Source organism: Chlorocebus sabaeus, chromosome 20, assembly GCF_047675955.1.
Source record: "Chlorocebus sabaeus isolate Y175 chromosome 20, mChlSab1.0.hap1, whole genome shotgun sequence".
Taxonomy (NCBI): Eukaryota; Metazoa; Chordata; class Mammalia; order Primates; family Cercopithecidae; genus Chlorocebus; species Chlorocebus sabaeus.
This window is the reverse complement of record NC_132923.1, coordinates 48,036,884-48,049,366: the sequence shown is the minus strand read 5'-3', so window position 1 is coordinate 48,049,366 and position 12,483 is coordinate 48,036,884. Positions and strand designations below refer to the sequence as shown.

Here is a 12,483-nt window from a genome sequence, read left to right as displayed (position 1 = left end):
AAACTGATAATGGAAATACATACTAAAAGGTAGAAAGCAGCAGCTAGGCCAGACACAGTGGCTCACGCCTGTAATCCCAGCACTTGGGGAGGCCGAGTTGGGCAGATCACTAGGTCAGGAAATCAAGACCAGCCTGGCCAACATGGTGAAACCCCATCTCTACTAAAAATACAAAAAATTAGCCAGGCATGGTGGCATGCGCCTGTAGTCCCAGCTACTCAGGAGACTGAGGCAGGAGAATTGCTTGAACCCGGGAGGAGGAGGTTGCAGTGAGCCGAGATCATGCTACTGCCCTCCAGCCTGGTGACAGAGCAAGATTCCATCTCTAAATAAATAAATAAATAAATGATGTTTAAAAATCCATTTTAATAAAGCATTCATAATGCTTAACCAAATATTGACTCAAAAAAAAAAAAAAAGGCAGGAGCTAAAGTCAGTAACCAACAACAATAAAAATGATAGCAGTAGTTACTACCTTACAGAGCTGTCAATGTTTTGAAGAGTTTAACTAATATAAAATATATGAAAAGGGTTCAGGACTTAGTATTAGGAGTGTTATCTTATTATACTGGGTATCGTATTTACAACTGACTGCTCCTTTTTCTTTATAAATCTTTCTGATGATCACAAAGTACTCCACAAATACATTCTTGTAAAGAAATTCACTTTTTATTTCTGTGTTTGAAAGTTCCCATGCAAAATTTCCCCTAGCTAACTTCTGTTAAGAGGTCCCTATTAAAAACAAAATGTGACACTGTAAATATTGTTCTACAGTCTTTTTTTCTACTTAATACATCGAGGTCAAACAGCTACTTACAGCAGACGGAGATCCTTTTCACTGATACAAGCACACAAGCAAATATTTTTAGCTCAAACGAACATTTCTAGTCTATTACAAAATCCTAATAGATCCACTTTTACCCTTTAAAGTCACTGTCCCTTTTTTTCCTTTCAAAGTCATTAAAAGAAATACCAAAGGACTGCCACTACAATATTTGGTTAAGTATTATGAATGCTTTATTAAAATGGATTTTTAAACATCACTTATTTATTTAAAGATAGAATCTTGCTCTGTCACCCAGGCTGGAGTGCAACGGCAAGATCTCGGCTCACTACAACCTCTGCCTCCCCGGTTCAAGCGATTCTCCTGTCTCAGTCTCCTGAGTAGCTGAGGCACCTGCCATCACGCCCAGCTAATTTTTGTATTTTTAGTAGAGGCGGGGTTTCACCATGCTGCCCAGGCTGGTCTCAAACTCCTCACCTCAGGTGATCCACCTGCCTCGGCCTCCCAAAGTGCTGGGATTACAGGCATGAGCCACCATGCCTGGCCTAAACATCTTTTAATACAAACTCATTTTATTACCTTTTCACAGTTGATTCAAATCAGTGAGGTTTTAGTGATTTTCACTGTGAATGCCTGCCATCACTGTACAATTAGCTAATTTTAAATTTCCTTATCTCACACTGCATTACATTATTCTACATCTAAATACCAATAAATGGCAACTATTTGAATGTCAACTGCCTGCTGTGCAGGGAAGAGAAGGACCTTACATTTGAAGAAGACTTTTCATATAAAGCTAAAAAGCAGAAAGCACCAAGATTAATGTTTCCATGTTGTTCATTAGAATAAACTTTACAACTAGAAATGTACCTCAAGGACAAACTGCCTAACTGCAACTTCTCAATTTTACTAAAAGACTCAAAATTTCCTTAAAACGTAAGTGAAGGCCAAAGGGAATGGATAATGGCTCCTTTAAATAACTAATGATTGGCTGCCTTTTTCTAATTATTCCTATCATTTGTTATTTTTTCAACATATAGCCTAAGCTGAAGGCTGTTGTGAACAGAGTATTACAAAGTTATTGAGGCCAGTAATTCACTAACTCACTTTCTGTTTGTTTTTTGAGACAGTCCTGTTCTGTCTCCCAGGCTGGAGTACAGTGGTGCAATCTAGACTCACAGCAACCTCTGCCTCCCAGGTTCAAGAGATTCTCATGTCTCAGCCTCCCAAGTAGCTGGGACTACAGGTGGGCACTACCATGCTGGGCTGTTTTTGTATTTTTAGTAGAGACAGGGTTTTGCCATGTTGGCCAGGGTGGTCTTGAACTCCTGGCCTCAAGCAATCCACTCACCTTGGCCTCCCAAAGTGCTGGGATTACACGTGTGAGCCACCACGCCCTGCCACCTTTTTTTTTTTTTTTTTTTGAAAAAGAGCCTCACTCCATCAACCCAGGCTGGAGGGCAGTGGCATGATCTCAGCTCACTATAACCTCTGCCTCCTGGGTTCAAGTGATTCTCCTGCCTCAGCCTCCCTACTAGATGGGATTACAGATGTGTGCCACCACACCTGACTAATTTTTTTGTATTTTTAGTAGAGACAGGGTTTTGCCATGTTGGCCAGGAGGCTGGTCACCGCACCTAGTTTATGAATTTCTTTACATGCATTTGTTTATGAATAACTTCTATAATCCTCAAAGATTTAGAAAGGAGTAGTCACTTCTAAATTTAAAAGGGAGTTAGTGGGCCATGCGTGGTGGCTTGCGCCTATAATCCCAGCACACTGGGAGGTGGAGGCAGGCGAATCACATAAGGCCAGGAGTTCGAGACAAGCCTGCCCAACATGGTGAAACCCCATCTCTACTAAAAATACAAATATTAGCTGGGCGTGGTGGCACGTGGCTGTAGCCCCAGTTACTCAGAAAGCTGAGGCATGAGAATAGCTTAAACCCAGGAGGTGGAGGTTGCAGTGAGCTGAGATTGTGCCACGCACTCCAGCCTGGGCAACAGAGGGAGACCGTTTCAAAAAAAACAAAAAAAGGAAAAAGGAAAAGAAATTCACTTAATACTTCTGGTGAAAGTTTTCCTACAACACTAAATTTAAACATGGTTTTAGAAGGCTGAACCACTTACGTCTACTTACTTCAGAATTTGTATTAAGAAACTGTAAAATACTGTACAAGATGGGAAAAAACCAACCTTAACAGAATGTTAAAGGCTGATGGCCAACACATATTTTACAGCGTTGTCTATCTGTAGGATCCCATGCCAAGCAGTGAGAAACAAAGCATGCCTCCCTGACCCCTAAGATTTAAAAACGTAAGTTTGGGGAGGAAAAGAGTATGATCAAGAGGATATATTTAGGGAGAAAAAAGAACTTGTAAGAATAAAAGATGTACAAACTAAAATAATTCAAATGGGAAAAAAATTAGGTTTGTTTACAGGGTTATGTCTCTGAACATTTTTTTTTATGAGCTATTTAAAAGCAAAACATTTTTTCTTAACGTTTTGATGTTGAGGAACGATGTCTTAAATGTGGGTTGTTTTTTTTTTTTTTGAGATGGAGTCTTGCTCTGTTGCCCAGGCTGGAGTGCAATGGCACAATCTCGGCTCACTGTAACCTCCACCTCCCAGGTTCAAGCAATTCTCCTGCCTCAGCCTCCTAAGTAGCTGGGATTACAAGCCCCACCACCACACCCAGCTAATTTTTGTATTTTTAGTAGAGATGGGGTTTCACCACGTTCATCAGAATGGTCTCGAACTCCTGACCTTAGATGATCCACCCGCCTTGGCCTTCCAAAGTGCTGAGATTACAGGCATGAGTCCCTGTGCCGGGCCAAATGTGGGTTCTTGCTATTTACCTGGTTCAAACTTAAAATGGAAAAATAATCACATGCTGCGAATTTCACAGTTTACTGTCACACTTCCTGATGACGAACCCTACCTTTTTGGGTCCTCTTTTCAGCTGATGCCTGTGAGGCCATGTAAATAGCTGCCGCTGCCACAGAGATGGGGCTCCTCCCAGGAACCAAGTCCAATTCCACAGCTTTACGGGCTATATGGGTAGCTGCCATCTGCACTTGTTTAGGAAGACAAAGATTGGAACAAAATCTGGACATGAAGTCCCCAGTTGTAATCAAATCCACACTGGTTTCTAGTGCTTTCAAAATAAGTTTAAAACATCGACCAATTTCTTTCTTAGAAATTCGTGATACGGCACATATTTCTAAAAGAAAAAAAAATTAAATAAATCAATTCACTTAGGCCATATAGTTCATCTTAAAATCTACCATTTCTAATTATAAACACAATATACATTCTAATTGTAAAACATTCAATCATGCCTTAAAGATAAAACCCTAATTCTCTCAGTGATACTCCCCCCCAGAGATAACTGCAAATTTCTCAGTTAACTTTAATGTTCATCACACCTTTTTTTTTTTTTTTTTTTTAAAGACGGAGTCTCACTCTGTCGCCCAGGCTAACAGCAGTGGCATGATCTCAGCCCACTGCAACCTCCACCTCCTGGGCTCAAGTGATTCTCCTGCCTCGGCCTCCCGAGTAGCTGAGACTACAGGCATGCACCACCATACCTGGCTAACTTTTGTATTTTTAGTAGAGACAGGGTTTCACTATGTTGGCCAGGCTTGTCTAGAACTCCTGACCTCAGGTGATCCTCCTGCATCGGCCTCCCAAAGTGCTGAGATTACACGCGTGAGCCACTGCGCCTGGCCTAATGTTCTTCACTCTTTAAATGTAGGGTTTTTGTTTGTTTTTTGAGATGAGGTCTTACTCTGTCGTCCAGGCTGGAGTGCAGTGATGCCATCTCAGCTCACTGCAACCTCTGCTCCCCGGGTTCAAACGATTCTCCTGCCTCCTGAGTAGCTGGGATTACAGGCGCCTGCCACCGCACCTGGCTAATTTTTTGTATTTTTAGTAAAGATGGGGTTTCACCATCTTGGCAAGACTGGTCTTGAACTCCTCACCTCGTGATCTACCTGCCTCGGCCTCACAAAGTGCTGAGATTACAGGTGTGAGTCACTGAGCCTGGCTAAATTTAGGTCTTAATCTTTCAAAATATTAACTGCTCTAAGGATTAATTCATTGCAAGTAAATTTCTTTAAATGAAAAATTGATATTTATATATTAACCTGTTGTAAGCAGTGTTATCAAGGAGCTGAAAGAAAATAAGCTAAAGGATGCCTCTTAGGCAACACAGTGTCATGTGTACATAAAATCCCTGCAATTATGGGCTATACAGCTCGATGAGATAAAATATTTGACCCTGTTATTCCCAGATGCAACCACCATACACTTTCAGAAGAAATTTAACAAAAGCTCTGTTTTAATTATAAAAACAACAAAAAAGATGATAAAGGCCATCACCTCTTCACTTTTACATAAAAAAACACAAAAAATAAATACTCACTGGATGAATAAAGGGTTAAGTATAGTCTTCAGCTAAACTGAGCTTTGGTAGTGTAAGTCAGTGAGCAACACTGAACAAACTGTCACATATTCCCATGTAACTGCAAACTGTATGAAAAATACCAGTTCTTTCAAAGCCTCCAACTGAAGTGTAAAAATGCAAACAATACACCTCAAGAGAAAAAACTTCACTGATGCTTTTTTTAAATTTATTTTTGAGATGAAGTCTTGCTCTGTCGCCCAGGCTGGAGTGCAGTGGTGCGATCTTGGCTCACTGCAACCTCCGCCTCCTGAGTAGCTGGGATTACAGGCGTGCACCGCCATGCCTGGCTAATTTTTCTATTTTTAGTAGAGCCGGGGTTTCACCATATTGGCCAGGCTGGTCTTGAACTCCTGACCTCAGGTGATCCGCCTCGGCCTCCCAAAGTGCTGGGATTACAGGTGTGACTCACCGTATCTGGCCTTCACTGATACTTTCTAAAGCTTGACTCCCTCATCTACAGAGACTGGTGCTAGAAATGGAAACTGTTTTCATGTAAACTAAATGTGTAAATGGCCTACTTTGGTTTACCATTACAGGCCTGAAAGCCCACAAAATAACAGTCCATCAAAAGATCTCACTAGCAAAGAACATAGTGGGCTTACATGGACTAAAATGAGTCTACGTAGGAAAACAGCCTAAAAGAACATTCTGTGAATTTGCTGTCAAGGAACAAAATAAGTAGACACTGGCAAATGATGCTCAAGTGGATTACTGTAGTGACAATAAAGATGACTTAGCTTCTAAGTGTCAAAGCTGCCTGACATTGGTCTGTTTCTTTAATATGATGTAGAAAATGCTATTTTAGGCTGGGCACAGTGGCTCACGCCTGTTAATTCTAGCACTTTGGGAGGCCAAAGCGGGCAGATCACCTAAGGTTAGAAGTCTGAGACCAGCCTGGCCAACACGGCGAAATCCCGTCTCCACTAAAAATACAAAAGTTAGTCAGGTGTGGTGGCACGTGCCTGTAATCCTAGCTACTCAGGAAGCTGAGGCAGGAGTATAGCTTGAACACGGGAGGCGGAGGTTGCAGTGAGCCAAGATCGCATCACCGCACTCCAGCCTGGGTGACAAAGTGAGACTCCATCTCAACAAACCAACCAACCAACAACAACAATAACAACAACAAAACAACAACAACAAAAAAAAAGGTAAAAACTTACCTTTAAATGTCCTAGGAACCCCTTCTTGTCTACAGGCAATATAGAGACAAGCAGAAGCTATAGCATCATTAGCTCTTCCCTTCAGGCTCTTCTGTTCATATACTTGCTTGAATAAATTATTCGTTCGATCCTTCAAAGCAGAAAAACTAAGTTTAACTCTATGTCATTTAATTAGCTGCAATATCGAAATTTCATGTGTTCATTAAATTATGCAAAGTCAATGCCAGAATAGCTTAAAGGAGGTAGACAAGAACTTACAACTATATTTCGAGGTAGATTGATTCTATCTGCCATGGTAGTGATTTCTTTGAATGCATTCATCATTGCCCGATCAGAACTGCTCATTGTTCTCCGATTCTGGTACTTAGAATTGCCAAATTCATCAAAACTTGCAGCTCCTGTACCCTATAGAACAGTTAAAACTATGAAAAAACTATGAAAAAATGTAATGGGACACTTTCTATGAAAATATAACTTAAAAGATCTGATTCTATATAGACTAGAAATCTGAATTGTGCATCCTGCCCATCTATACTAAAGGAATATGTAATTCTAACAACTGTTCAAGAACATAGAAAATGTGAAGCTTAAAGTGTATAAATAGAAATACGATACAAAAACCTGACAAAACCATGGAAAAAGGAAGTCTAATTTCACTTAGAAATATGATAAAAAATATCAAATACTAGAAAACAGAATCCAATAGCATATTAAAAGGTAGTATATCATGACCAACTGGAGATTGTTCCACAAGATATTATTAGAGAATCAAATAATGTAAAACATTATATTATTAGATCTAAGGAGAAAAATCATGATCATCTCCAAAGGTGCTAAAAAGGCAAATGAACAAAATTCAAAGTTCATTTTTGATAAAAACTCATAGGACACTACAAATGAGTACTTCTTTACATAAGAAAACCACTCTCCTCTGCCCAAAGCCAGTACAATTAATGAAGAAACATTACCAGCATTATCACCAAAATCACAAGACAAACGCACCTCCCACTGCTACCATTTTATAACACTGATCAGAAAAACTAGTCAATTAACCAACAGAAAAATCGGAAGTACAAAATTGGAAAGGAGGTGATAAACTATTTGCAGATAGTATCTTTATACACCTGGAGTATGCAAGAAAATCACTAAAAAACAGCTGCTATAAATAATTCACTAAAGCAGCAAGGTCAAAATAAATAGAAATCAATACCCTTCATAAGTATAATCAATCAGTTAAAAGACAAGGAAAGCAAATTTTTCAATTACAACAACAAAAATCTTGGAATAAACTTGAGAAACATGTGAGATGTTCATGAAGAAAACTTTCAAACATCTCCTGAAGGACACATAAGATACCTAAGGAAATGGAAAGGCATTATGAGTTTTTTTTTGTTTTTTTTTTTGAGACGGAGTCTCACTCTGTCGCCCAGGCTGGAGTGCAGTGGCCGGATCTCAGCTCACTGCAAGCTCCGCCTCCCGGGTTCACGCCATTCTCCTGCTTCAGCCTCCCGAGTAGCTGGGACTACAGGCGCCTGCCACCACGCTCGGCTAGTTTTTTTTTTTTGTATTTTTTAGTAGAGACTGGGTTTCACCGGGTTAGCCAGGATGGTCTCGATCTCCTGACCTCGTGATCTGCCCATCTCGGCCTCCCAAAGTGCTGGGATCACAGGCTTCAGCCACTGCACCTGGCCCATTATGAGTTTTTGAATACAAGATTTATTATGAAGAAGTCAATTTTCCCTATGTCAATTTGCAAATGAATCTGACCAAAACCCCAGTGACAATATTAAATATTAAAACACAGGCCGGGGGCGGTGGCTCATGCCTGTAATCCTGGAACTTTAGGAGGCTGAGGTGGGCGGATCACCTGAGGTCCGGAAGTTTGAGACCAGCTTGACCATCAGAGAGAAACCCCGCCTCTACTAAAAATACAAATTAGCCAGGCATGGTGGCACATGCCTGTTATCCCAGCTACTTGGGAGGCTGAGGCAGAAGAGTCGCTTGAGGTGGTTGTGGTGAGCTGAGATCACGCCATTGCACTCCAGCCTAGGCGACAAGAGTGAAACTCCGTCTCAGAAAAACAAAACAAAACAAAACAGGTAGAGTGTGGTGGCGCACACCTGTGGTCTCAGCTACTCAGGAGGCTGAGGCAGGAGGGTCACCTAAGCCTGGGAGTTTGAGGCTGCAGTTACCTATGATCACATCACTTCACTCTAGACTGGGTGACAGAAAGAGACCCTGTCTCAAAAGAAAAAAACAAAAAACCCCACAGAAAACAGAATCCAACAGTGTATTAAAAGGCAGTAATATCAACCAAGTGGAGACTGTTCCACAAATATATTAAAGAATCTAATATAAAACATCATATTAACAGAGCTGAGGAAAATCATACAATCAACTCCAAAGGTACAAAAAATGCCAGTGAACAAACCTAAACTTTTTTTAAAAATGAAACAAACTTAACCTTTAAATGGAAAACACTAGTGAAGAAAATGCTGAAAAAGAAGAGCAATGAGGAAAAACTAGTGCTACTATATATTAGAACAGTGTGGTACGGCATTTGACTAACTGGACCAGGACAGGAAAAAATAGAAAGTCGAAAAATATGCCCAAGTACACACAGAAATTTATTATGTGATAAACCTAGCAGCTTAAAAATATTTCTACCTTGGCCACGGATGGTGGCTCACACCTGTAATTCCAGCACCTTGGGAGGCCAAGGTGGGTGGATCACTTGAGCCCAAGAATTGGGACCAGCCTGGGCAACATGGTGAAACTCTGTCTCTATAAAAAATTTTAAAAATTAGCCAGGTGTAGTGGCCCACACCTGTGGTCCCAGCTACTTGGGAGGCTGAGGTGGAAGGATCACTTCAGCCTGGGAGGAGGAGGTTGCAGTGAACCGAGATCATGCTACCGCACTCCCACCTGAGCGACAGTGTTAGACCCTGTCTCAAAAACAAAACAGGCTATGCAGGGTTCAGCATAGTAACTCATGCCTGTAATCCCAGCACTTTGGGAGCCTGAGGCGGGAGGACTGCTTAAGACCAGGAGTTCAAGACCTGCCTGGACAAGAGTCTCACACTGTCACCCAGGCTGGAGTACGGTGGCGTGATCTTGGCTCACTGCAACCTCCGACTCCTGGGTTCAAGCGATTCTCCTGTCTCAGCCTCTTGAGTAGCTGGAATTACAGGTGCCCGCCACCATGCCTGGCAACTTTTTTTGTATTTTTAGTAGAGGTGGCGTTTCACTGTGTCAGCCAGGCTGGTCTCAAACTCTTGACCTCAAGCGATCTGCCCGCCTCAGCCTCCTAAAGTGCTGCAATTACAGGCGTGAGCCGAGCCTGGCCAAAAAAATTTTAAAAAATAAAAATTAGCCAGGCGTGGTGGTATGCGCCTGTAGTCCTAACTACTTGGGAGGTCAGGGAAGGAGGATCACTGGAGCCCAGGAGTTTGAGCATGCAGTGAGCTTTGATTATACCATTGTACTCCAGGCTGTTGCCCAGACAAGTTTTTGTCTTTTTTTTTCTTTAAAGATGGAGTCTCTCTCTGTCGCCTAGGCTGGAGCGCAGTGGCGCGATCTCGGCTCACTGCAACCTCCGCCTCCCAGGTTCAAGCAATTCTCTGCCTCAGCCTCCTGAGTAGCTGGGATTACAGGCGCCCACCACCATGCCCGGCTAATGTTTGTATTTTTAGTAGAGACAGGGTTTCACCATCTTGGCCAGGCTGGTCTTGAACTCCTGACCTCCACCCACCTCGGCCTCCCAAAGTGCTGGGATTGCAGGCGTGAGCCACCATGCCCAGCCGAGAAGGCATTCTTGATATTCAAAGAATATATCAATATTAACTCATGAAGGCCACACTACACTCAATTTTTGTGTGTATACAAAATGTGATTTATGAAAAAAAGGTCTGATATAAAGGCCCTGTAATTTTGATTTAATTTGGATTTAATTTGATTTAAAAGTCTTCCCCACTTTATGATGGATACACACACAAGTTAGCCTTCATTCACAATGATATTACTGGCAAAGCTTATTAGACAGGTCAAGAGTCCCCACTGGTACAGTGACATACTTTTGCAAAGTTCCCAAACTCTCAGGTCTATGGTCATTCTGCAATTGGTATTTCCTGCCAAAGGGACTTACTACCTTGCCAATCATGGTAGACAAATCTCCATCACTCAGAAGAGGATTCTGAGAATCTCCAACTCGAGATGGATCTTTTGTTGCTTTGTCATTGCTGAAAGTTCGCCATTCAGATCCCACATCGATAACCCGGTCACCTAAGAATATAAGCACATACCTGAATCATTTTGTCAAGATAAGGTTTACTTAACTACACTGTCCAATGCCCAACTAAGCCATTTTATTCCCAGGAAATCTCCACATGGACATCTAGGATCTAGCTCAAATATCACATTTCAGACATTTGTCCTAAAGCATTCCTTTAACTACTGTGCGAGTCAAACAATAATCCTCTTGAAACATTATGCTATGATATTCTAACTCTTGGAAGAAAAAGAATGTCAAAAGTAGCAAAGTACAGCTATTCATATGTGATGCAAAGGCAAACAATGTAATAATGATTAAGAACCAGATTTTGCACAAAATTTGCAACAGGCATGGGGAAAAAAAACAGAAAACATTTTTTAGAATGTTATTAATGCAAATAATTTCATATTAAAACGTCACTAAGTTTTGATGGGAAATGCTTTGCAGAAAATAAGCCTAAGCTTCTGTTTCAAAGTAACAATTTGATGAAAAATATATGTGGCCAAATAATTTATACAGAATAAACTTCAAGCCTAGAATCAGTAAGAAGAAAGTCTGGTAGGCAAACTTTCCTCTTTAAGCAAAGAGGCAGCATCTAAATACATCATGTCAAAAAAAAAGCAGACACAAGTAAACCGTATTATTACTGTTTTGGTGAGAAATCTCAATGTCTGGCAATACCTTCAGAGTAGTCAAAAGTTAACCCTGAACACTTAGACACGCTACTCATTGTGCCCTTTTGTACATGTTCTCATTTAATTTTCACAGCCTTATCAAGGGAGGTACCACTTTTACTGCCACTTCACAAATAAGATGAACTAGCCTAAGATCACATAGCTAGAACTGAAATGCACATCAGAGTCTGTTCTACACTCCAATTATAAAACATGAGCTTTTTCAGTGAATTGTGATGAAGCTGAAAGTAGGAAGGAACCAGACCATTTCATCTTTGTGTATACACAGCAAGCAGAAAGAAATAAATGGCAGAAACCAGTTACTGCAGCAATTAGAGTTATGGTATTAACAGTCAATTAATATAACAGTCAAGAGTGTGAACTCCGCCCTTTGCTGCTTAGCCTTAGAATATTACTTCATTTCTATGTCTTTATTACCTCAGCTCTAAAATTCTCCTTAACCTCGTATTTTAAAGATTATAAAGATTAAATAAGCTATTATAATACCCACGTATAGTGCATGTAAAGTGTTTAAAAAGTAGTACTACGTGCTCAATATTCGCTATTTACTGCTATGAAAATTAGAAAGATAGCATATATTCTGAGTTTCTCCTTTTTTGTGGGGATGATAAGGGAGAGGCATCAGTTTAAAACATTAATCTTGGGCCAGGCGCAGTAGCTCATGCCTGTAATCCCAGCACTTTGGGAGGCCAAGGCAGGCGGATCACCTGAGGTCAGGAGTTCGAGACCAGCCTGACCAAGATGGAGAAACCCTGTCTCTACTAAAAATACAAAATTAGCTGGTCATGGTGGCACATGCCTGTAATCCCAGCACTTTGAGAGGTCCAGGCGGGCGGATCACCTGGGGTTGGGAGTTCAAGACCAGTCTGACGAACATGGAGAAACCCTGTCTCTACCAAAACTACAAAATAGCTGGGCGTGGTGATGCATGCTCATAATGCCAGCTACTCAGGAGGCTGAGGCAGAACTGCTTGAACCCAGGAGGCGGAGGTTGTGGTGAGCTGAGATCACAACAAGAGGGCAACAAGAGCAAAACTCCGTCTCAAAAAAAAAAAACAAAACCCAAATAACAAAACAAAAACATTAATCTCCATAGAAGACTTTAAA

At 41.1% G+C, this 12,483-nt stretch overlaps 1 protein-coding gene across 2 annotated transcripts in view; it reads right to left on the bottom strand.

Moving 5' to 3' along the window:
- Positions 1-12,483, bottom strand: part of GTF2B (general transcription factor IIB) — a 38,704-nt gene that overhangs the window by 554 nt on the left and 25,667 nt on the right. For both annotated transcript variants that reach the window (XM_007978050.3, XM_038002601.2), the window contains 4 exons: positions 10,559-10,692; positions 6,670-6,816; positions 6,412-6,541; positions 3,725-4,006 (listed from right to left, as the gene is read on the bottom strand). In XM_007978050.3, the coding sequence (XP_007976241.2) occupies positions 3,725-4,006; positions 6,412-6,541; positions 6,670-6,816; positions 10,559-10,692 (693 nt within the window). The remainder of the gene's footprint in view (positions 1-3,724; positions 4,007-6,411; positions 6,542-6,669; positions 6,817-10,558; positions 10,693-12,483) is intronic.